Source organism: Salvelinus namaycush, chromosome 12 (assembly GCF_016432855.1).
Source record: "Salvelinus namaycush isolate Seneca chromosome 12, SaNama_1.0, whole genome shotgun sequence".
In the NCBI taxonomy this organism is placed as follows: Eukaryota; Metazoa; Chordata; class Actinopteri; order Salmoniformes; family Salmonidae; genus Salvelinus; species Salvelinus namaycush.
Window position 1 is genome coordinate 23,902,780 of NC_052318.1, and position 27,373 is coordinate 23,930,152.

At 42.0% G+C, this 27,373-nt stretch overlaps 1 protein-coding gene across 3 annotated transcripts in view; it reads left to right on the forward strand.

Moving 5' to 3' along the window:
* ap2b1 (adaptor related protein complex 2 subunit beta 1) overlaps positions 1-27,373 on the forward strand; it is a 127,157-nt gene that overhangs the window by 7,067 nt on the left and 92,717 nt on the right. For all 3 annotated transcript variants that reach the window (XM_039005366.1, XM_039005365.1, XM_039005367.1), the window contains exons 8-14: positions 2,938-3,058; positions 5,446-5,541; positions 5,749-5,864; positions 6,058-6,223; positions 7,621-7,719; positions 7,838-8,097; positions 8,298-8,493. In XM_039005366.1, coding sequence (XP_038861294.1) covers positions 2,938-3,058; positions 5,446-5,541; positions 5,749-5,864; positions 6,058-6,223; positions 7,621-7,719; positions 7,838-8,097; positions 8,298-8,493 — 1,054 coding nt within the window. The remainder of the gene's footprint in view (positions 1-2,937; positions 3,059-5,445; positions 5,542-5,748; positions 5,865-6,057; positions 6,224-7,620; positions 7,720-7,837; positions 8,098-8,297; positions 8,494-27,373) is intronic.

Here is a 27,373-nt window from a genome sequence, read left to right on the forward strand (position 1 = left end):
GACTGTTAACATAATGCAAGAGAACAATGTAGATTGTAGAAAGAGCAGCGAGCACCAAAGCAGCGCAAAATGTCAGATAGGGCCTAACATGTTTTTTTCCCCCTCGCTAATGTCGGGTGATCACGGGCATTTTGCAACGGACACTCCGATGTCTGGCTTATTGTTTTCATATCGTAATTTCACTTTTCCTCCCCAATCCCCATTCAAATAGAATGTGACTTGTTGGCCTTATTTATTGCATACTATTTCATTATCAACCATCAAATGAATCTTTAGGCGTAACGGAGTTCCATCTCAGAAAGTTGTTTGCGAATAGCCTAAATAAAAACATAGTATAGTAATAATGAGAGAGAGAACAACAATTGCAAGATAAACTAATCGAATAGGAAGTTGACCAAAGTGTAGGCAAAATAAATTGTGCTGTCGGAAACTTCCTCCTTGCAAACCAAATAGCCAATAATAGGCTACAGCCTACACATAGGCTACTTCAATAAAAGTTACAGTAGGCTAAATGTTGCTTTTACAAGTTAAACTAATATTGTCAGCCTTTATTAATGTCCTTGAATTGTACTACGGGCAATCGGGCATAAACTCCCACAGCAGCACTTTCAATAAGCGGGAACAAAAAATAAATGAATGATGAGTTGGTGTGGGCCTCACTTTAGTTTGAATAGCTTACAAATTGTGAATTTATATAAAAGTCTAAAATAATCAGATAAAACAAATGATTATTTAGCCTATAACATTCTTTCTAATACCTGAATGAACATTGGCTTAGGTTAAAAACTAATAGGCCTATTATCCTTAGGCTATGCCTTTTGCCTATCGAACTGTAAACATTCTAAATGTTAAAAACAAATGATTATTTATAATATTCTTTATTACACTTAAAAACAAATGAACATTGGCATAGGCTAAAATCTAATAGGCCTATTAGGATATGCCTTTTGTCTAACTGTGCAAATCCTAAATATAGGCATACAAGTTACAAAATAAGTATGAAAATAACCTAAATGAGTGCAAAAAAACTAACAGTGCAAATAAGTCTTTCAAGGTTTGACAGAATATTTTTGCCTATCCTTTTGAATAAGATTAATCTGGATTTGAATATAGGCTACATTTTAAAATTAAGTAAAATGCAATGAGGAACCATTAGGTCTAATTGTTTTTTTTACCATGTCTTAGGCCTACCTAAAGGTTTCTGGCAAGGAACATCAGCATGTTCACCTTTTCTGCCCCAGAGTAGCAAACTCAGGAGGATGATGGACTTGTAAATGTTGACAGAGGTTTGTCATTTATCCATCCTTTGCCCTGATAATCCCTTATCATTCGTCCCTTATCATTCGTCCTGAAACTGAAGAACTGCCAAACAGGCATATACATGATTTCTTTCCCATCTAGTCAGCCATTGTTTTTTTCTGATTCAGCGTAAGGCAGGCTATACTATAGATACTAAGTGAAATCCTGTCACTTCTTTTTTGTCAAAAAGTAGCCTAATGGAAGAAGGTTGGAAATGTGCTTACCCAGATGATCAAGATTAAATAACAAGTCTACACTTGATAGTCTACACTTGATATGGCTATAATATACATTTTTAATATTTAGGCTAATATAACTGATATCTGAGTGTTTTTATGGACAAGAGAGAAACATAGCCCTACCAATTTGAAAATCATTCTGTAGCCTAGACTAGCCTCCAAGGGATCAGGGCTGGAACAGAGTCAACCAGATTTTGTTTGCTGATGTCAACATTGTGAACAGAGTGCCCCATGGTGGCGGTGGGGTTATGGTATGGGCAGGCATAAGCTACGGACAAGGAACACAATTGCCTTTTATCGATGGCAATTTGAATGCACCGAGATACCGTGACGAGATCTTGAGGCCCATTGTCGTGCCATTCATCCGTTGCCATCACCTCATGTTTCAGCATGATAGCATGATAGCATGACAGCCCCATGTCGGAAGGATCTGTACACAATTCCTGGAAGCTGAAAATGTCCCAGTTCTTCCATGGCCTGAATACTCACCAGACATGTCACCCATTGAGCATGTTTGGGATGCTCTGGATCGGTTCCCACCAATATCCAGCAACTTCACACAGCCATTGAAGAGGAGTGGGACAACATTACACAGGCCACAATCAACAGCCTGATCAACTCTTATGTATTCAGAGATGTCACGCTGCATGACAGGTTTTCTGATCCACGCCCCCAACTTTTTTTTAAGGTGTCTGTGAACAACAGATGCATATCTGTATTCCCAGTCATGTGAAGTCCATAGATTAGGGCCTAATGAATTTAGTTCAGTTGACTGATTTCCTTAGATGAACTGTCACTCAGTAAAATCTTAGAAATTGTTGCATATTGCGTTTTTCTATTTTTGTTCAGTGTATGTTTTTATTTTTTATTGTTGGACATAAAAGACTAAAAACACCAGCAAATCAGATCTGTGATTTTAGTTTTGGAAATTTGTTCCAAAGTATTCCCACCCATAACAAAGATATATACTATATGTGATCATATACAAATGTAAGCAAGGTTTGAAATTATTATGTTTTAGTCAAATATTATATCTGTTTGGGCTTCTTGCAGTCAATTTGCAGTCTAGAAATGATTTGTAATTATGTTCTGGCCCCCTGACCATCCACTCAAGAAAATATCATCCCGCGGCTGAATCTAGTTAATTATCCCTTGTTTTTAGCCCTTTCTAAATGAATCCCTCAGTGATGTGGAATGTTTGATGTTAGATAAGACTGTTTTGTTAAGATGTTTTGGCACCATGTTTTAGTTTGGTGCCATCCTCACTTCCTAGCCACTAGATGACAGAATTTCTCTTCCTATGTACCCTTCCCCTCTCTCAGCTCTGTAGGTTCAGATCAGGACCAGATGGATAGATAGATGTTCTGTTCCTATAATACATGTCATCTCTACTCTTTAGGCCTGAGATCCTTAAGCAGGAGATCAAGGTGTTCTTTGTCAAGTACAACGACCCCATCTACGTCAAACTGGAGAAACTGGACATCATGATTCGCCTGGCCTCCCAGGCCAACATAGCTCAGGTACCATTCATGGAACCCTATACCTCAGTCAATAGAAGTCTACACTGAGTGTAGAAAACATTAGGAACACCTTCCTAACATTGAGTTGCACCCCCTTTTGCCATCAGAACAGCCTCAGTTTGTCAGGGCATTGACTCTACAAGGTGTCAAGCGTTCCACAGGGATGCTGGCCAATGTTGACGCCAGTGCTTCCCACAGTTGTGTCAAATTGGCTGGATGTCCTTTGGGTGGTGGACCATTCTTGATACTCAGGGGAAACTGTTGAGCGTGAAAAACCCAACAGCGTTGCAGTTCTTGACGCACTCAAACCAGTGCGCCTGGCACCTACCAGGGTTCGTATTTTCATGAAAGCATGAAAAAGTCATGGGATTTTTAAATGGTGTTTTCCAGGCCTGGAAAAGTTTTGGAAAGTCATAAAATCTGAAATGTTTTGAAAGTCATGGAAATTCTGAATATTTTCTGTTAATGTAATTTATTTAGGCACAGTTAAATATTTAATCAATCAAATAGAATCAGCATATCACCCATGATCGGAATGTCACTAGTGCATCAGCAGGTAGGCCTATAAAACTAACTAGGTAGCCAATTAAAAATATATATTGTACCCTCTAGTTAACTGGTAAGCTATTTTTAGCATGTATTAATGTTTTCGTCATGTCCCCAAAAACTTTCCACCAACACTCGCGAATAAGGTCATACAAAGTTTATTTACTTTTTTTGACGAAACAAACAATTCACTTCGCCATTGTATTAGTTGGGATTCGGTTCAATCAAAATAATAATTTGTGAATCGTGAACATTATTTTTAGGAATAAAGATTAGATGCAACCTTTCTTTTGGATTATGTGGCTTGTTTTATAGATACTTCCAGTTGATTTGAGAATCCAATGTATGGGACATTGTAACACAATAGATAATAGTCAGCCTGCAAAGTAAACAACTCTAATGTAGCTAAGATAATTATGACTAAACTAGAAAATTTACATTTCCTGGACATTTTTGTGCTTGCTTCAGCTGAATAACAAGATTTGTAGACTACAATATTCATTTGATCTTTGATATATTGAATGTGCAAATTATTTCAGAAGGGATAAAACTTATTTGGTTGTAATGTTGCAATGTTTTACATCAAGGGTGGTCAATCCTCCAGGAGAACTAATGGTTGTGCAGGTTTTTATTCCTGTCCCCCTCTAACAAATCACAGTTTAGAAATGAACTGCTCAACCAGACCTTATTAAAGGGCTTGATCAAGAGCCTGAACACCCAGTAGCTCTCCACACTGAGGGCTGACCACATGTGTTTCATACAGTTGCCTAGCAGGTGTTCTACTTTGTGGGGGGTTAAGTGCATTGCTCAATGACAGGAGATGGTACATGGGATCAGAGAGCAGCCTCCCAGTGTCGATACCACACTTTTCTATACGTAAATAGAGATGCCACCAATTGTTGGTCATGGAAATTTGGTGAAAGTCATGCAATTCCATCTGTCAAAATGTGCATGCTACTACCGTTCAAAGGCACTTAAATATTTTCTTGGTCATTCACCCTCTGAATGGCACACATACACAATCCATGTCTCAATTGTCTCAAAGCTTTAAAATCCTTATTTCCTCCCTTCATCTACACTGATTGAAGTGGATTTAACAAGTGACATCAGTAAGGGATCATAGCTTTCACCTGGTCAGTCTGTCATGGAAAGAGCAGGTGTTCCTAATATTTTGTTCACTCAGTGTATATTAGGGTGTTAATTTCTCATGATTTACTGTACATCATTATATACTTAGTCACTCTACACAGAAAACTATCATTGTACCATTTTACCATTGTACCACTTAATGGTATTGCCCCCCAGAAATATAAAAGTTTGTTAACATAACAACATGGCCCTCAGATAGCATAGCATACTCTAACCCCGACTTGGATCCATCTGTTCAGCCGCACCTCTATATTGAATACTAATTTCAACAGAAACGTTCATATTCCAATGCTTCACTCCTAATCAGTCTTATCTGGTGCTCTTAGCGGCTTCTGTCAGACGATGCCTTAATGAACACACGTTTTAGATAGCGGATGTGCTCGCTTCCTTCGCTGTGAAGAGCCGAGATAGCTGTCAGCGTGATTGACAGCTAAGGCAGGCTCGGACAACCTTGCTGTAAATTAGCCATTACAGTCCAACAGAGACACACTCCCTGGATAAACACCATCTCTGAGGGAGGCTTTGGTAGCTTCTCTGACTGGCCTTGGGTAGCTTACACTTGTGTGTGTACACAATTTACTAACCTCAACCTTATCTCCTCAACCCATTCTCTTACGGTGTCAAGATGTTTGCATGTCCTCCCACCGTGTGTGTGTGATGTTTTTCACTCATATGCCCTGCTCTCTTCCCAGGTGTTGGCTGAGCTGAAGGAGTATGCCACCGAGGTAGACGTTGACTTTGTGCGTAAGGCAGTGAGGGCCATCGGGCGCTGTGCCATCAAAGTGGAGGTTGGAATCTGAGACACCATCATAGACGGACACACAGAGGATCTCTGATCAATGTCTATCTGAACTTCAGATTTTATAGCTGTTCCATAAAAGTGCCATCCAATCCTATAAAGTTGTTTGAAGGAGTTTAAACGAGGTACTTTGGCCACTGTGAAAAAAATCAGTTTTGGGTCAGTGTTGACTCTGTTCCTGTTGTCTCCTTTTTAGCAATCTGCTGAGCGCTGTGTTAGCACCCTGCTAGACCTCATCCAGACCAAGGTCAACTATGTGGTGCAGGAGGCCATCGTGGTCATCAGGGACATCTTCCGCAAATACCCCAACAAGTAGGTGTCCTTTTCCCTCCATCCCTGATAATAATCAATGAGGTTTGAGAATTCTTTCCTCATTCTTGTCTTTTGTTTTTCAGTAGGGGCTATACTGCCCCTGTCTGTGTCTATACAAGACCTTTGTATATCCCCAGGCCCAGACAGACACTAGTGTATACCCTGACCCTTTATACTTTCTCTCTCTGCTCAGGTATGAAAGCATCATCGCCACGCTGTGTGAGAACCTGGATTCTCTGGACGAGCCGGATGCGCGTGCCGCCATGATCTGGATCGTGGGCGAGTACGCTGAGAGGATCGACAACGCCGACGAGCTGCTGGAGAGCTTCCTGGAGGGCTTCCATGACGAGAGCACGCAGGTCAGTTGTCCCAGAGCAGACCACGCAGGTCAGTTGTCCCAGAGCAGACCACGCAGGTCAGTTGTCCCAGAGCAGACCACGCAGGTCAGTTGTCCCAGAGCAGAGCACTCAGGTCAGTTGTCCCAGAGCAGAGCACTCGGGTCAGTTGTCCCAGAGCAGAGCACTCGGGTCAGTTGTCCCAGAGCAGAGCACTCGGGTCAGTTGTCCCAGAGCAGAGCACTCGGGTCAGTTGTCCCAGAGCAGAGCACTCGGGTCAGTTGTCCCAGAGCAGAGCACTCGGGTCAGTTGTCCCAGAGCAGAGCGCCCAGGTCAGTTGTCCCAGAGCGCCCAGGTCAGTTGTCCCAGAGCACTCAGGTCAGTTGTCCCAGAGCAGAGCACAGCGGTCAGTTGTCCCAGAGCAGAGCACAGAGGTCAGTTGTCCCAGAGCAGAGCACAGAGGTCAGTTGTCCCAGAGCAGAGCACAGAGGTCAGTTGTCCCAGAGCAGAGCACAGAGGTCAGTTGTCCCAGAGCAGAGCACAGAGGTCAGTTGTCCCAGAGCAGAGCACAGAGGTCAGTTGTCCCAGAGCAGAGCACAGAGGTCAGTTGTCCCAGAGCAGAGCACAGAGGTCAGTTGTCCCAGAGCAGAGCACAGAGGTCAGTTGTCCCAGAGCAGAGCACAGAGGTCAGTTGTCCCAGAGCACTCAGGTCAGTTGTCCCAGAGCACTCAGGTCAGTTGTCCCAGAGCAGAGCGCCCAGGTCAGTTGTCCCAGAGCGGAGCGCCCAGGTCAGTTGTCCCAGAGCGGAGCGCCCAGGTCAGTTGTCCCAGAGCGGAGCGCCCAGGTCAGTTGTCCCAGAGCGGAGCGCCCAGGTCAGTTGTCCCAGAGCGGAGCGCCCAGGTCAGTTGTCCCATAGCGGAGCGCCCAGGTCAGTTGTCCCAGAGCGGAGCGCCCAGGTCAGTTGTCCCAGAGCGGAGCGCCCAGGTCAGTTGTCCCAGAGTGGAGCGCCCAGGTTAGTTGAGGTCAGCAACCCTAGTCCTCTGCCCAGTTTCTAATCTACCTCTACCCCCAGGACACTTAATATAAATCTGTTGGTTTCATTTGACAATCTTAATGCCAGATTGCCTGGATGATGTGTTTGGGACTTTTACACCCTGACAGAAATTAAACTAGGGCAAAGACTGGATTGAATATGGTTATAGCTCCACTTTGCCCTTGACTGTAATTTCTGCTATATTGCTTTCATTAAAGTCAGCCTTTCATATCTACACATGTGCCTTAGGGATAGGGGCTGGGAGTTGATTTGGTCCAGCCCTAACAGTAATAACCTTTATTATCTGGGTTTGGCAGCCACTTTCACTATTTGAGCAGGTATGAGGTTGGGTCAGACCATTCACAGCCTTGGGGGTGTGTTGTTTCAGGTCCAGCTCACTCTTCTCACAGCCATCGTCAAGCTTTTCCTCAAGAAGCCCTCTGAGACTCAGGAGCTGGTGCAGCAGGTCCTCAGTCTGGCCACACAGGTGAGACACACACATACACACACCAACACGTCTCCCTCTTTTTTTTTCAAACTGTCCCAAACTTAAACTCACCAATATCTATTCTCAACTGTGATTCCTCTCCCTTGTGTCCTCCTAGGACTCCGACAACCCTGATCTGCGTGACAGGGGTTACATCTACTGGCGCCTGCTGTCCACCGATCCGGTAACGGCCAAGGAGGTGGTCTTGTCCGAAAAGCCCCTGATCTCGGAGGAGACAGACCTGATTGAGCCCACCCTGCTGGACGAGCTCATTTGCCACATTGGCTCCCTGGCCTCCGTCTACCACAAGCCCCCCAACGCCTTCGTGGAGGGCAGCCACGGCATCCATCGCAAGCACCTGCCCATCCAGCACGGCAGGTGAGACACAGTTACCAGGAAGTTACTCAGTTACCAAAGTCCTAGAAGACACACTCACCTAACCCCCAAACAACACGTCCCTCTCCGTCTAGCACAACACATAGGCAATCATTGCTTACACACAAATACCAAGATCTGCTCCCTCATATAAATGAAATAGAATATTCATTAAATACTGTATATCTGTGCCCACCTCTCAGCATTGACACAGGCGAGAGCCCTGTGAGCGCAGGGCCAGCGGTCCCTATTGAACAGGCCCAGTCAGTCATCCCTTCCCAGGGAGACCTGCTGGGAGACCTGCTCAACCTGGACCTGGGTCCCCCCGTCAATGTGCCCCAGGTCTCCTCCATGCAGATGGGCGCTGTCGACTTGCTGGGCGGAGGCCTCGACAGCCTGGTGAGTGAGAGATACACACACACTCACGTAAAGGTGTATTTATCTCTGCTGGGATGGTTGGATTGTACATGTAGTCCATGAGGGATCAATAGGACAGCACTCTTCCTGATGGATGTTTTATTGTGCCATGAACAATGTGGAGAGTATGTCTCCTTTTAGCGTGTCTGTCAGTGTGCGTTCCCCGGTCTGAGTTGAGCTGACACAGCGAGGGTGGTGTATGCTGAGCTGTGGCCACAGAGATCCACTATATCAGTGAGAAGCCTGTCTCCCTGTCCCTGATTGATCTGCCAGGCACTGGTACAGAGAGGCAGGCAGGGCAGGCAGGGCAGGGATGTCACGATGCAGCTTCACACTGATATCTCAATACAGCAGAGACACGAGGCGGAGGCTTGGCACGCCATGGTGGTACTGGCACGCACACAGCAAACCAGAGTTTGGTCCTAATGGTACAGGGTGGTAGCATCTTGTCAGGTTGTATGTTGCTAATATTATTGCGCTGTCAAGATTGTTTTGGGCTTTATACAGATTACTTGTTTTGGGTGACAAGATGGTGCCTATTATTTAACATTTCAGTTTTACTAAACATCCTAGTTAGCCAGCTATAAAAAGTTAATTTCCATCCATGGTGTAACAATGTGATAATGATTTGAGTGTGGTTTGGCATGCGGGTCTTGTTTTGGGACTGCTCTGGAACGAGCAGCGGGTTTTTGGGAAGCTCTATTAATGTCTCTTATGTTTTACGAAAACTTCCTCCTCTTGACAAAGTCATTATAGCTTTTTAATGATATTAGCTGGTGATTGTGTTCCCTAGCCTGAAGGGACAGCTGCAGCGGTTGTTCTACTCTACGGATAGGGAAAGAAATGGTGTCAGACCGTCTACAGTCGTGGCCAAAAGTTTTGATAATGACACAAATATTAATTTCCACAAAGTTTGCTGCTTCAGTGTCTTTAGATATTTTTGTCAGATGTTACTATGGAATACTGAAGTATAATTACAAGCATTTCATAAGTGTCAAAGGCTTTAATTGACAATTACATGAAGTTGATGCAAAGAGTCAATATTTGCAGTGTTGACCCTTCTTTTTCAAGACCTCTGCAATCTGCCCTGGCATGCTGTCAATTAACTTCTGGGCCACATCCTGACTGATGGCAGCCCATTCTTGCATAATCAATGCTTGGAATTTGTCATAATTTGTGGGTTTTTGTTTGTCCACCCGCCTCTTGCGGATTGACCACAAGTTCTCAATGGGATTAAGGTCTGGGGAGTTTCCTGGCCATGGACCCAAAATATCAATGTTTTGTTCCCCGAGCCACTTAGTTATCATGCTGGAAAAGGCATTGCTCGTCACCAAACTGTTCCTGGATGGTTGGGAGAAGTTGCTCTTGGAGGATGTGTTGGTACCGTTCTTTATTCATGGCTGTGTTCTTAGGCAAAATTGTGAGTGAGCCCACTCTCTTGGCTGAGAAGCAACCCCACACATGAATGGTCTCAGGATGCTTTACTATTGGCATGACACAGGACTGATGGTAGCGCTCACCTTGTCTTCTCCGGACAAGCTTTTTTCCAGATGCCCCAAACAATCGGAAAGGGGATTTATCAGAGAAAATGACTTTACCCCAGTCCTCAGCAGTCCAATCCCTGTACCTTTTGCAGAATATCAGTCTGTCCCTGATGTTTTTCCTGGAGAGAAGTGGCTTCTTTGCTGCCCTTCTTGACACCAGGCCATCCTCCAAAAGTCTTCGCCTCACTGTGCGTGCAGATGCACTCACACCTGCCTGCTGCCATTCCTGAGCAAGCTCTGTACTGGTGGTGCCCCGATCCCGCAGCTGAATCAACTTTAGGAGACGGTCCTGGCGCTTGCTGGACTTTCTTGGGCGCCCTGAAGCCTTCTTCACAACAATTGAACCGCTCTCCTTGAAGTTCTTAATGATCCGATAAATGGTTGATTTAGGTGCAATCTTACTGGCAGCAATATTCTTGCCTGTGAAGCCCTTTTTGTGTAAAGCAATGATGACGGCACGTGTTTCCGTGCAGGTAACCATGGTTGACAGAGGAAGAACAATGATTCCAAGCACCACCCTCCTTTTGAAGCTTCCAGTCTGTTATTTGAACTCAATCAGCATGACAGAGTGATCTCCCGCCTTGTCCTCGTCAACACTCACACCTGTGTTAACGAGAGAATCACTGACATGTCAGCTGGTCGTTTGTGGCAGGGCTGAAATGCAGTGGAAATGTTTTTCTGGGATTCAGTTCATTTGCATGGCAAAGAGGAACTTTGCAATTAATTGCAATTCATCTGATCACTCTTCATAACATTCTGGAGTATATGCAAATTGCCATCATACAAACTGAGGCAGCAGACTTTGTGAAAATGTATATTTGTGTCATTCTCAAAACTATACAAAATAGTGTTGTAACTTGTAGTGTTGTAGCCACCAAAATGTTGTTCAGAAAGGAAACACCATGTATTCATATAACCCTTTATTAGAAAGTAAATGACAATACATTAGGTATTGGCATTCGTCTCTGCAGCAGCTTAAGGGTAGCTCATTACCATAGCAATTAGGGGTGTGAACGATTAAACTAAATTAGGATGTTTAACGTTAAGAAAAAATCCCTAACCAAACAACTTTTCCCCCCATTTTTTTCTCACAAAATTAAAATCACAGTGCACTACCACTAACAGATCCCGATCATTATCATAAATGGACAAATCTAAATTAAACAAATACCTAATGCAACAGTGCTGTAACGTTAGTAGGAGACATGCATCTTTCAAATTATTTGCCACGAATATTAAGCGCTCTGCACATCAACGTGGTTAAGTTGGAAAAATGACAGAGAAAGGCAAGCGACAGCAGCGAACAGCCTGCTCTTCCCCGAGTCAGTACAGTATAATTGAGTCTGCTAAGCTGCTGCGCTGTGCTTCTAGCTGACCCAACATGTAGCGATTGGTGCTTTGGAAATATGCTGAAGTACGGACTGACTGCTGGGAACATGTCTACAACTTCATAAGCAAGCTGTCAAACTATTGTAAATAATTGACAAGCTACACTCTGTTTATCAGTGCAGTGACGAACATCCTTACATGTCATGCTGACTCACCGCTCGCATCATGTGCGTGAGCATTACAAAATAAATGTACACATACATGTTATTCATTCATTGCACCCACACTGCTCGCACGCATCAACGAGCACCTGCGTAGCCAGGCGCTGAAATAGAACTTGGTTCTATTTGTGAAGCTTGACACGATGCAAATCCTGTCTTTCCCATCTCCTCATTGGTTTTTGGGAGCATATACCCACGTTGGTGATTGAACGATGAACTGAGGTCCACACTCTAATCCAGTTGGTGGTGGTAATGCACCTTTTAAAGTTGGTTGCCAACTGCCATATAAAGTCCAAAGAAGAAGAAGAAGCCAGAAGGAGGAGAGATTACTGGAAACGAACTCGATTACCCTTTTATCTGTGTATTAATTGTTAGAGTAGAGGACCTTGTGCATTTAATGTCAAATAACAACCCAATGATTATATCCCAGGACAAATTAGCTAGCAATAGCAAGCTAGCTAGCTAAATTGCCGTAAATGTTTAATGGTTTTCGACCTGTCCCCAAATTAACATAGTTGGTTCAGAGTTTGTTTTGATATTTCAACCTGCGTGTCCTGATCGCGTCTGGTGTGGGTGGACAATATCAACATGCACGCGATGGCGCGCACACACACACACGCACAAGCGGTCTGGTCTGCATTTTAGCTAGCTCGCTAAAATTCCATCTCTGTGTTTCAGTGAAGATAGTTAGAAGCAGGCAGGCTACAACAAGCTAAATCAGCTGATGAAATCACTGGCGGCCATTATACTTGCACATATTTTGTGCAGGACTAGAGAGATGTTTTTGCTTTCTCAGAGTATGTGTCTCTGCCCAGTGCCTGTGTTTCATAGCGATTGAGTCATGCACAAGATAGATGGATTTAGAATGTTCTAATATTGATAAGTGGCAGTTGGGACATCGAGGGTGCATTGTCTCAATACTCATTTTGACCAAAACACTTGCGGACTCAAGTGATCACTATTGAACACAACAGCAAGTGGCCACTCGGTAAAGGGCTTAGGGGCCAAGTCTTGAGATTCAGCCTATGACTGCTGTACATAGAACTAAATTAACCCCCAAGCGGTTATACGCAATAGGACCACCATACCCAATAGGATCACCATAAGCAATAGGATCACCATACACAATAGGATCACCATACCCAATAGGATCACCATACCCAATAGGATCACCATACAGAATAGGACCACCATAAGCAATAGGACCACCATACCCAATAGGATCACCATACGCAATAGGACCACCATACCCAATAGGATCACCATACGCAATAGGACCACCATAAGCAATAGGACCACCATACCCAACAGGATCACCATACGCAATAGGATCACCATACGCAATAGGATCACCATACGCAATAGGATCACCGTACGCAATAGGATCACCGTACCCAATAGGATCACCATACCCAATAGGATCACCATACCCAATAGGATCACCATACCCAATAGGATCACCATACCCAATAGGATCACCATAAGCAATAGGACCACCATAAGCAATAGGACCACCATAAGCAATAGGACCACCATAAGCAATAGGACCACCATAAGCAATAGGACCACCATAAGCAATAGGATCACCATAAGCAATAGGATCACCATAAGCAATAGGATCACCATACCCAATAGGACCACCATACCCAACAGGATCACCATACGCAATAGGACCACCATAAGCAATAGGACCACCATATGCAATAGGATCACCATACGCAATAGGATCAGCATACCCAACAGGACCACCATACGCAATAGGACCACCATACGCAATAGGACCACCATACGCAATAGGATCACCATACGCAATAGGACCACCATACGCAATAGGATCACCATACCCAATAGGACCACCATACGCAATAGGATCACCATACCCAATAGGTCCACCATACGCAATAGGACCACCATACCCAATAGGACCACCATACCCAATAGGACCACCATACGCAATAGGATCACCATACCCAATAGGATCACCATACGCAATAGGACCACCATACGCAATAGGACCACCATACGCAATAGGATCACCATACCCAATAGGACCACCATACGCAATAGGATCACCATACCCAATAGGACCACCATAAGCAATAGGATCACCATACCCAATAGGACCACCATACGCAATAGGACCACCATACGCAATAGGATCACCATACCCAATAGGATCACCATACCCAATAGGACCACCATACCCAATAGGACCACCATACGCAATAGGACCACCATACGCAATAGGACCACCATACGCAATAGGATCACCATACGCAATAGGATCACCATACCCAATAGGATCACCATACCCAATAGGACCACCATACGCAATAGGACCACCATAAGCAATAGGACCACCATACGCAATAGGACCACCATACCCAATAGGACCACCATACGCAATAGGACCACCATACGCAATAGGACCACCATACGCAATAGGACCACCATACGCAATAGGATCACCATACCCAATAGGACCACCATACGCAATAGGACCACCATACGCAATAGGACCACCATACGCAATAGGACCACCATACGCAATAGGACCATTTTTTTGCATTGTGAATTCACATGGAATTTTATGTTTTTATAATTTTAATGGAAAACCGATCACCCACAGGAGAGAGTGGGTTCAGAAGGGGGTGGGTGAATTGGCACTGAGGTGGGAAGTCCCTGCCCGAGATGTTAATTTGTTAGCTGACATTTTCAAGAGACTACACCTTTGATTGAGATAAAACAATGTGTAAGCTCAACCATGAGGAATCATATTGCCCTAGATATACCACCTCACTCCAAAACTTTTTCCAAAGATCGGCACATTTGTCAATTGGCATTATCCAGGCCAGGGCAACTGTAGTTGGGCAGGGAGTTCAGCGTAGCGAATTAGGGGTCGCGTCTTGCCTGCCGCGTAGAGCGGGGCCTCATCGTGATAAGTGATTATTCCGGCTGTCTCGCTGTGTTCCTTATCCGTCTTGGGTGGCGCTCTCAGATTATAAAGGGCTTCCAATTAAATCTTAATTGGACAGTCATTAAAACTGCAGTGACTCCAATCCAAGTTGGAGAGTCCATTCTGGGACATATTACCGCTGTGCTGCCTCACAATGTTTAAACCACTCTGCTGAGTAATTACAGTGGGGAGTGAAAGCTATTTTTTTGCTTTGATCAGCCATTCTGCAGACCTGTAAGCCAATTTGGCCAATTAATGGAATCAATATGGGTTTTAATGAAAGGCAAAGAGCCCTGAACTGAAACAGCCCTCAGTAGTTAGTTTAGCACTGATAAAGTTCAAGGGCACCTTTCTCGCAGTCAGAGCTTGGGTTTAAATACTTCTATGAAGGATATTGTGGCTCCAGATTGAACACAGAGCAATAATAGTTTTATTTGCTATATATTTGTAAAATAGAAAAAAAGCAGGCCTTAAAGCTTAATGTGGGGCGATTAGGGATGTAACAATTCACCGATATGATCGGTTCCCGTTCAAATGTTTAAGATATGAGTGCATCGGTCCGCGGGACCCCAAACTGATCCAAATGTAGCATGCTTCGGCCACGAAATCAATTCAAACGTTACGAATGCCGTTTCACACATTTTTCTTGCTCAAATGACTCTTGCTCTACCTTCTGAAAATACCTTATCTTTTGTGACAACTGTGTCCTCTCCTTCAGTGTCGAACTAAGCATGTATTTGTGTTGCCAGTCATTGATCTACAAGTCATTTTGCATGCCAAACAACCCCATATCAGTAGCCTAGTCAAGCTTTGCATGCTGACCAACGAGAGGTAGGCATATTCCTGATCTGGCACATCTGCGTGTCACCTTCAGCATTCAAATGTTTGTAAAATGGCTTGCTCTTTATTAGTTGAGTGACAACCAATATATTTTGCTAGGTTATTTTTAAACAAATGCACTGTTGAAAATGGTGTTTTACCGTAATAAAAGTAGCACCGGAGACAACTCTCATCTGGCTATACATGCTGACTGGGGCTTGCATTAGATTTTATTTTGATTGTTCAGGTTCACTATCAGCAATAGTTTTGGTAGTTTTGCTTGTAACAATCAGTATATACAGTACAGTGCCTTCAGAAAGTATTTACACCCCTTGACTTTTTCCACATTTTACAAAGTTACAAAGTTGATAAAAAAATCTATTTAATTGTCATTTTTTTGTCAACGATCTACATAAAATACTCTAATGTCAAAGTGGAAGGAAAAAAATGTATTAAAACTTCTTTGGGATAGGGGGGCGCTGTTTTCACTTTGTAAAAAATCGTTCCCAAATTAAACTGCCTCGTACTCAATTCTTGCTCGTACAATATGCATATTATTATTACTATTGGATAGAAAACACTCAAGTTTCTAAAACCGTTTGAATTATATCTGTGAGTAAAACAGAACTCATTTTGCAGCAAACTTCCTGTTAGGAAGTGAAAAATCCGAAATCGAGGCTCTGTTCCGGGGCCTTCCTATTCATTTGCTTGAAATCTATGGATATACATGCACTTCATACGCCTTCCACTAGATGTCAACAGGCAGTGAGAGGTGAAATGGGGTGTATAGCTTGATCTGAGGCTTGATCAAACGAGAGCTCTTGGAATGACATGACCCCAAATTTCCTTTGTTCAGCAAGGCGCGGGAAGGACATCAGCATTGGCTTCTGAAAAGCTTTCGTTATAGACGGCTAATATCTCCGGCTTTGATTTTATTTGATAAATGTGATAATATCATCGTAAAGTATGTTTTTTCAATATAGTTTTATCAGATTATTGAAAGTTTATCGGGAGTTTTGTCTTTTTCCGTTCTCTGCGTTTGGTGACGATGGACAGCTTCGCGCCACTTGGCTAGCTTTGGTTGCTAATTCGACAGGATAAGAGGACATTCTAAAACCAAACAACGATTGTTCTGGACAAAGGACCCCTTGTACAAGATTCTGATGGAAGCTCAGCAAAAGTAGGAACCATTTATGATGTTATTTCGTATTTCTGTTAAATGTTTAGTATTATTTTCCGCCCTCATTGCAGGCGCTGTCTCGCTATAACGTAAGCTGTATGTCGTACTAAAGTTATTTTTAGAATTCTAACACGGCGATTGCATTAAGAACTAGTGTATCTTTCATTTGCTATCCAACATGTATTTTTTAGTAAAGTTTATGATGAGTTATTTGGTCAGATTAGGTGAGTGACAGAAATATATCCGGGTTTCTGGGAAAAAGTTGCTACGTTTTCACAATGTATAACCACGGATTTCAGCTCTAAATATGCACATTTTCGAACAAACCATATATGTATTGTGTAATATGATGTTATAGGACTGTCATCTGATGAAGATTGTGAAGGTTAGTGAATAAATGTATATCTTTTGCTGGTTTTTTCGCTATCGCTACCTTTGCGTTGAATGAATGCGGTTGTGTGGTTGGCTATTGTAGTAAGCTAATATAATGCTATATTGTGTTTTCGCTGTAAAACACTTAAAACATCTGAAATATTGTCTGGATTCACAAGATGTTTGTCTTTCATTTGCTGTACACCATGTATTTTTCATAAATGTTTTATGATGAGTATTTAGGTATTTCACGTTGGTCTCTGTAATTGTTCTAGCTGCTTCGGTGCTATTTGTGATTGTAGCTGCAATGTAAAACTATGATTTATACCTGAAATATGCAAATTTTTCGAACAAAACATAGATTTATTGTATAACATGTTATAAGACTGTCATCTGATGAAGTTGTTTCTTGGTTAGTGACTAATTCTATCTCTATTTGGTCGGTTTTGTGCAAACTACCTGTGCTGTGAAAGAAATGTCTGTGCTTTTTTGTATTTGGTGGTGAGATAACATAAATATACGTGGTGTTTTCGCTGTAAAACATTTAAAAAATCGGACATGTTGGCTGGATTCACAAGATGTTTATCTTTCATTTGCTGTATTGGACTTATTAATGTGTGAAAGTTAAATATTTCAAAAAAATATTTTTTTGAATTTCGCGCGCTGCCTTTTCAGTGGAATGTGGGGGGGTTCCGCTAGCGGAACCCAGGGGCTAGACAGGTTAATGAAACATTAAACACATACACTACCGTTCAAAAGTTTGGGGTCACTTATTCATTTCCTTATTTTTAAAGAAAAGCTAATTTTTTTGTCCATTAAAATAAGATCAAATTGATCAGAAATACAGTGTAGACATTGTTAATGTTGTAAATGACTATTGTAGCTGGAAATGGCAGATTCTTTTTTAATCTACATAGGCATACATAGGTGTACAGAGGCACATTATCAGCAACCATCACTCTTGTGTTCCAATGGCACATTGTGTTAGCTAATCCAAGTTAATAATTTTAAAAGGCTAATTGATCATTTGAAAACCCTTTTGCAATTATGTTAGCACAGCTGAAAACTGTTGTTCTGATTAAAGACGCAATAAAACTGGCCTTCTTTAGACTAGTTGAGTATCTGGAGCATCAGAATTTGTGGGTTCGATTACAGGCTCTGTCAAGTTAGTTGTTGATCATTAATAGACAGCCATTTTCAACCCTTGCCATAGACTTTCAAGCCGATTTAAGTCAGAACTACTCGGTAACATTCAAAGTTATTGTTTTGCTGAAAGGTGAATTTGTCTCCCAGTGTCTGTTGGAAAGCAGACTGAACCAGGTTTTCCTCTAGGATTTTGCTTGTGCTTAGCTTTATTCCATTTATTTTTTATCCTAAAAACACTCCCTAGTCCTTTCCGATGACAAGCAAACTAGAGGTCGACCGATTAATCGGAATGGCCGATTAATCGGGGCCGATTTCAAGTTTTCATAACAATCGGAAATCGGTATTTTTGGGCGCCGATTCTTTTTTGACACCTTTATTTAATCTTTATTTAACTAGGCAAGTCAGTTAAGAACACATTCTTATTTTCAATGACGGCCTAGGAAGGCAGAACGACAGATTTTTAACCTTGTCAGCTCGGGGGATCCAATCTTGCAACCTTGCAGTTAACTAGTCCAATGCTCTAACACCTGATTACATTGCACTCCACGAGGAGCCTGCCTGTTACGCAAATGCAGTAAGCTAAGGTAAGTTGCTAGCTAGTATTAAACTTATCTTATAAAAAATCAATCAATGACTGTCATCGCTCCAATGTGTACTTAACCATAAACATCAATGCCTTTCTTAAAATCAATACACAAGTATATATTTTTAAACCTGCATATTTAGCTAAAAAACATCCAGGTTAGCAGGCAATATTAACCAGGTGAAATTGTGTCATTTCTCTTGCGTTCATTGCACGCAGAGTCAGGGTATATGCAACAGTCTGGCTCTTTGCGAACTAATTATGACATAACATTGAAGTTTGTGCAATGTAACAGGAATATTTAGACTCATGGATGCCACCCGTTAGATAAAATACGGAACGGAATAAACGTTTTGTTTTCGAGGTGATAGTTTCCAGATTAGCCAAAGGTATATGGTTTAGAGAGAAATAGTAGACGCGTTATAATTCCTGTAATAACTTGCGGCTGAATTTGAAAGGGGTTCCTTCGCTATTTTACCGTTCATGTCTTCCATAGAGAATGTCTTGATCTACTTCAAATAAGGTCTGTGTTTCGTGCAGGCTTAAACCGCCTCTGCGTTTTGATACCCGTGTAAATCTCACTAGGATAAGGTAACATTTGTCAACATATTTTCATAAATCCACTCTACAAAAAAATGTATCTTCGCTTATATTTAGCCAATATTGATCAGAGTTACCTTGTCCTATGGATATCTACACAGTTATAAAATTGGCGGTGTAAGCCTACACGAAACACAGACCTTATTTTAAGTTTATTTTAAGTGAAAAATATCCTATGCAATAAATGAAGGAACCGCTTTTCAGATTTTGCTAGGTGTCATGGGAATTATGACTCGCACTTTGGTTGTCAATTCTTACCATGCCCATTATTAAAATAGGATTTCCTGCATATAGAAATTAAGGTTTTTGTTTTCAACATTCATCACAGGTAACTTAAACTCTATTTTTATTCAAACAGTTGAGAGTATTTGTCTCCTAAGCAGACTCTTCAGTATCATTGTCACTTCAGAGCTGTGTGCGTGTGTGTGTATTTATGTATTATATTAAGTTAAAATAAAAGTGTTCATTGTTCATTCAGTATTGTTGCAATTGTCATTATTACAAAAATGTGTATGATATATATATATATTAAATTATTTTTTTGATTTTTATAAATCGGCCGATTAATCGGTATCGGCTTTTTTTGTCCTCCAATAATCGGTATCGGCATTGAAAAATCATAATCGGTCGACCTCTAAAGCAAACCCATAACATGCAGCCACCACCATTCTTGGTACTCAGTGATACTCAGTGATGCATTGTGTTGTATTTTCCCAGAACAAAGCGCTTTGTATTCAGGACAAAAAGTGATTTCCTTTAGTGCCTTATTGCAGACATAATGCGTGTTTTTGAATATTTCTATTCTGTACAGGCTTCCTACTTTTCACTCTGTCATTTATGGTAGTATTGTAGAGTAACTACAATGATGTTGCTCCACCCTAAGTTCCCCTATCACAATCATTCATCTAACTGTTTTAAAATTCCTCTCCGGCAAGTGATTTAGGAACAGCGCCTGTATCTTTGTAGTGACTGAATGTATTGATACACCATCCAAAGTGTAAAATTAATAACTACATCATGCTCAAAGAGTTAAGCACGTTTTTACTTCTGAACTCATTTAGGTTTGCCATAACAAAAGGTTTAAATACTTATTGACTCAAGACATTTCAGCTTTAAATGTTTTATTAATTTGTAAACATTTCAAAAAATAGAATTCCACTTTGACATTATGGGGTATTGTGTGTAAATTAGTTACACAAAATCTAAATTTAATCCATTTTAAATTCAGCCTGTAACACAATTTTTTTGGGGAAAAGTCAAGGGGTGTGAATACTTTCTGAAGTCATCTTTAAGGTAAAGTTGACCATTTCATAACGAGGACAGCAATAACTTTTTTTGCTACCTGTACTGTATGTTCAAAGTGAAAGTAAGAGCTCACTGCAAGTCAGTCAAAACTCTAAAACATTAGATTTCAACCCCGTCTCATATTCAAAAGTTTTAATATTTTTAAAAGATAATGATACATTACTAGCTCTCACACACTTAATCTACAAAAATTACATGAATTAGTGGGTGGGGGATGGTGATTTCAAATTAAGTGTGGGGGGGACAAAAGGCAAACATTTAATTTAGAATGGAAAATGAATGTATCAATGCAACAAATGTTAGTCGAACCGCATTGCATCGATTCGTTCCTCTAATCAAACCGAATCGCATCAAATCGTTTCAAGCTAAACATATACTTTTCGTGTATCGTATCGGAGCCCATCTGTACTGAATAAAAATATAAACTCAACATGTTACAGGAGGAAGGAAGGAAATCGGTCAATTGAAAAATGTATTAGGCCCTAATCTATGGATTTCACATGACTGGGCAGGGGCGCAGCCATGGGTGGGCCTGGGAGGGCGTAGTCCCACCCACTTGCGAGCCAGGCCCAGCCAATCAGAATAAGTTTCCCCCCACAAAGGGCTTTATTACAGACAGAACTACTCCTCAGCACCCCCCCCCCTGTGTAATGATCATGCTGTTTAATCAGCTTCTTTATGCCACACCTGTCACGATCGTCTTCGAGAGAGAGAGAGGACCAAGGCGCAGCGCGTGAAAAATACATCTTCTTTTAATGAAGGAAAAACAAACACTTACAAAATGAACAAAACAAACGATCGTGAAGCTAAACTTGAACTAAGTGCACACATGCAACATAGAACATAGACATAGACAACTACCCACAAAAGCCTACTGCCTATGGCTGCCTTAAATATGGCTCCCAATCAGAGACAATGAATGACAGCTGTCTCTGATTGAGAACCAATCTAGGCAGCCATAGACATAACTAGACAACTCTACTCTACTCTGCCCCATACACATACAACACCCCATAGACACTACAAAACACATACATTCCCCATGTCACACCCTGACCTAACTAAAAAACATAAAGAAAACAAAGAATACTAAGGCCAGGGCGTGACAACACCTGTCAGGTGGATGGATTATCTTGGCAAAAGAGAAATGCTCACTAACAGGGATGTGCAAAAAATTTGAGAGAAATAGGCTTTTTGTGCATATGAAACATTTCTGGGATCTTTTATTTCGCCTCATGAAAAATGGGAGTATCAAATACAACTTGCACTACTTCACCTGCAATCAAAATATATTATTAATGTCTGTCAAGTGTCTACCCTGAATTCCCATATGGGCTTGTTCCTCAAAATACACAGTTTTTGAATCACCAGCTAAATGCAGTGCAATGTCAAATGAGTCTTTCATTTCGACACTCATCGTTTTCCCTGTGTATTTACTACCCGGTTGTCATCTACACATTCTGTCGCAGCAAAAGCAATACTTTCTCCCTCCGAAACTGGGAGAGTGAGTAAGATTCCGATATTCTGAAGTAATTGTATTTAGGAGCGACTGGGCACTTCTGGGGAATGGCAGGCTGCTCTCATTGGGGAAGTGGAATGGTATCAGGGAATTGCCTAGAATCCTGTTCACTACAATTTCACCTTACACGGAATGACATATTCCCTCTAAGAGGTCCTAAACTCAGGAGGACCACCTTTGGGAGTGACTTGAGTCATCATGGCTTTAGACATTTCTACTTGGACCCTTGAGGAAGCTAACCAATGAAATCATCATGGGCCAGATGTAAACAAATGGAGAGAAATTAGGATAGGCATATGGGCATACGAGAGCTGGGTTTCATGGTAACTCATGAAGAACCACAAACCCCGGTCTTTATCGTAGTCATTAGGTGGAGATTGCATCCTTTCCCTACACCTCCAGTAACAGCCCTAGATCACTACCCTCTACACCAGATAACTAGCCTGTTCATGCTCATGTCATTCTGTTTTACAGCTTTCTGGGCCACTGTAAAAGGATATCTGACAGTGGATTTAACATATAGTTGAAGTCGGAAGTTTACATACACTTAGGTTGGAGTCATTGAAACTCGTTTTTCAACCACTCCACAAATTTCTTGTTAACAAACTATAGCTTTGGCAAATCGGTTAGGTCATTTTTCCAACAATTGTTTACAGAAAGATTATTTCAATTATAATTCACTGTATCACAATTCCAATGGGTCAAAGGTTTACATACACTAAGTTGACAGTGCCTTTTAAAAAGTTTGGAAAATTCCAGAAAATGTCATGGCCTTAGAAGCTTCTGATAGGCTAATTGACATCATTTGAGTCAATTGGAGGTGTACCTGTGGATGTATTTCAAGACCTACCTTCAAACTCAGTGACTCTTTGCTTGACATCATGGAAAAATCAAAGGAAATCAGCCAAGACCTCAGAAAAAAGATTTCCACAAGTCTGGTTCATCCTTGGGAGCAATTTCCAAATGCCTGAAGGTATCACGTTCATCTGTAAACAATAGTACGCAAGTATAAACACCATGGGACCACACAGCCGTCATACCGCTCAGGAAGGAGACGTGTTCTGTCTCCTAGAGATGAATGTACTTCGGTGCGAAAAGTGCAAATCAATCCCAGAACAACAGCAAAGGACCTTGTGAAGATGCTGGAGGGAACAGGTACAAAAGTATCTATATCCACAGTAAAATGAGTCCTATATCGACATAACCTGAAAGGCCGCTCAGCAAGGAAGAAGCCACTGCTCTAAAACCGCCATAAAAAAGCCAGACTACGGTTTGCAACTGCACATGGGAACAAAGATCGTACTTTTTGGAGAAATGTCCTCTGGTTGAAACAAAAATAGAACTGTTTGGCCATAATGACCATCACTATGTTTGGAGGAAAAAAGGGGGAGGCTTGCAAGCCGAAGAACACCATCCCAACCGTGAAGCACGGGGGTGGCAGCATCATGTTGTGGGGGTGCTTTGCTGCAGGAGGGACTGGTGCACTTCACAAAATAGATGGCATCATGAGGTAGGAAAATTATGTGGATATATTGCAGCATTACAATGAATGAATTACAATCATCTTTGATGGGTGGTCGAATGTTCATGGGCAAGGAATAATTAACTACATCATCTCCCCCTTAACCAGTATTCTACAAGAGCACAGACACAAGGGACAACAGACACACCGGTCTCTACATTGCAGATGAGCTGAAGACAGTCATCAATGACCTTGGACCACAGAAGGTATTTGCACTGGTGACAGACAATCTTGCGAACATGAAAGCTGCTTGGTCTAAAGTGGAGGAGTCCTACCCTCACATCACACCCATTGGCTGTGCTGCTCATGCATTGAATCTGCTCCTCAAGGACATCATGGCACTGAAAACAATGGATACACTCTCCAAGAGAGCCAAGGAAATGGTTAGGTATGTAAAGGGTCATCAAGTTATAGCAGCAATCTACCTCACCAAGCAAAGTGAGAAGAATAAGAGCATCACATTGAAGCTGCCCAGCAACACCCGTTGGGGTGGTGTTGTCATCATGTTTGACAGTCTCCTGGAGGGGAAGGAGTCTCTCCAAGAAATTACCATATCACAGTCTGCCGATATGGACAGCCCCATCAAGAGGATCCTCCTGGATGATGTATTTTGGGAGAGAGTGGTAAGCAGCCTGAAACTCCTGAAACCTATAGCAGTAGCCATTGCACGGATTGAGGGAGACAATGCTATCCTGTCTGATGTTCAGACTCTGCTTGCAGATGTAAGAGAATAAATCCTTACTGCTCTGCCCACTTCACTGTTGCTCCAAGCAGAGGAAACTGTAGTTCTAAAATGCATCAAAAAGCGTGAAGCCTTCTGCCTGAAGCCCATTCACGCCGCAGCGTACATGTTGGACCCCAAGTATGCTGGCAAGAGCATCCTGTCTGGTGCAGAGATCAACAAGGCCTATGGGGTTATCACTACTGTGTCTCGCCACCTTGGCCTGGATGAGGGCAAGGTTCTTGGCAGTCTGGCGAAGTACACTACCAAGCAAAGGCTTTGGGATGGAGATGCAATATGGCAGTTGTGCCAACATATCTCATCAGCCACCTGGTGGGACTTTGGATCTGAGGCTCTTTCCCCTGTTGCATCCATCATCCTCCAAATCCCACCAACATCAGCCACCTCAGAGCGCCAGGTTAACCTGACAAGCATTCAAAGTCCCATGTGCTATCAGTTTTTCAATGCACATTGACTGGGTTCTTCTCTTTAAGATGCCCTATCGCTCCACTATTTCTGGTTACAAAAATTCTAATAGTTCGCTTAAGTATAGTGTAGAGAATCATTGTACACCAATGTGAAATACAGTATCTTTTCCATAACCAAAAATATTGTATTTTCAGCTGTTTGAAGCTGGTGTACAAAAATGAAAATAAAAGACATAAAAACTCAACTGAAGAACGGGAAGCACAGAATTAGCGCACCTAGAACAGATTTACCACTTCTTAGACTTGCTTTCAATGAGAGTGACACATCTATAACACACATTTTTATGTGAATTTGGTTGGGTCGCCCAAAAAGTTACTTATTGGAACTTTAAAGCTGCCATTATTAGACCCCTCCAAGACTGAATTACATATTGGATCAGGCTTTTCAATGAAAACTAAATTTCTCTGAGGTGACACCCACTGAAATTGTGAAGTACTAACCTATAGGTTTGTCTCCCAATACAAATTAAATGTGACAGTTAAAGGAAAAATCCACTCAAAACCACTCATTCCTTCACTTGGCAGTGTTAAATAACACTAATATGTGAGAACAATATTTGTTGTGAACAAATGTTTCATTTTGGCGTTGTAATAAGGTTTGTAGCAACATGGAAAATCATTGTGGAAATCTGTTGCAGCTCAAGTTGACTACAAAATCCACAATGCAATGCTCCCTCTATGGGCGGGCTGGTTGGCTAGGTAGGTAGGTAGCTACACACAATAATACCAAAGACAATATCAGCATGTAACGTAACTAGGTGGTGCAGTTTGTTTAGGCGATTTTACAGCTATCAATTAATAGTCTACAATCTCATGTTCAACCTGCAGATCGATGTGCCTCACAGAGTGGAGTCTAACATTCGCAACAGCATATATACTTTTAAGGAGATGTGAAACGTTGCCCATGCTACGGCATTGGGCCGTGCGCTGCATTCTGGGTGGTTCTGAGACAAGGAGCGCTCTCCATCAAGGAGGGAATGGGAGTCTATTGGGTAATAGCTCAAAAACCCAACATTAGCACGAATTTAGTCAACAAGAAGTACAACATTACACATTTTTCCAAGATGTGAGATAATTAACTTGCTATCTGTATTATCGTATAGCTTTGGAATCATGACATTACTTACTTTCGAGGAAAATAGGCACGTTTCTCTTCATAAACACTGACTTTGAGAAGGGATTGCGTGACAATTAGCCTAGCTATCGTGTGACGCAGAATGGCAATGTGAATGCTTCTGGGTGGGGTGTTATACTTTTCTTCATTCTTTCGATTCCTATCTCCTTTCTATAATATCTCTGGCAACGGCACCTAGCAATGCACCCTGGACTAAAGAGGCAGACAAATAGGAAACGTTTGCTAGACCCTCTGTTAAATTACACATTTCTCGAGGTAGGAGTATCGCAAAAATATGATCAATGGCTCATTCGATAGAAGACATCCTCCCGAGTTATGACATCGGCCAGTATTGAAATCTAACATGTATGATAGACGTTTTCGCCACCTAAATGTCATATTCCTATTAACTTCCAGTGTAGTGAGAGCGACTTTATCACGGTGCTACGTCATACCGGACGGATTTCTGCCTACTTGAACGCCAATAACTCAGATACACATGAAAACACTTTTTTTTCTCACCTTTATTTAGCAGGTAGGCCAGTTGAGAACAAGTTCTCATTTACAACTCCGTCCTGGCCAAGATGAAGCAAAGCAGTGCGACAAAAACAACAACAGAGTTACACATAAACAACCGTACAGTCAATAACATAATAGAAAAAAATATATGTACAGTGTGTGCAAATGTAGAAGAGTAGGGAGGTAAGGCAATACATAGGCCATAGAGGCGAAATAATTACAATTTAGCATTAACACTGGAGTGATAGATGTGCAGATGATGATGTGCAAGTAGAGACACTGGGGTTGCAAAAGAGCAAGAGGATAAGTAACAATATGGGGATGAGGTAGTTGGGTGTGCTATTTACAGATTGGCTGTGTACAGGTACAGTGAGATGCTCTGACAGCTGATCCTTAACGTTAGTGAGGGAGATATAAGACCCCAGCTTCAGTGATTTTTGGCAAAAGACTTATAGATGACCTGGAGCCAGTGGGTTTGGCGACGAATATGTAGTGAGGGCCAGCCAACGAGAGCATACAGGTCACAGTGGTGGGTAGTAAATGGGGCTCTGGTGACAAAACGGATGGCACTGTGATAGACTACATCCAGTTTGCTGAGTAGAGTGTTGTAGGCTATTTTTTAAATGACATCGCCAAAGTCAAGGATCAGTAAGATAGTCAGTTTTACAAGGGTATGTTTGGCAGCATGAGTGAAGGAGGCTTTGTTGCGAAATAGGAAGCCGATTCTAGATTTAATTTTGGATTGGAGATGCTTAATGTGAGTCTGGAAAGAGAGTTTACAGTCTAACCAGACACCTAGGTATTTGTAGTTGTCCACATATTCTAAGTCAGAACCGTCCAGAGTAGTGATGCTAGTAGGGCGGGAGGGTGCGGGCATTAATCAGTTTAAGGGCATGCACTTAGTTTTACTGGCATTGTAAAGCA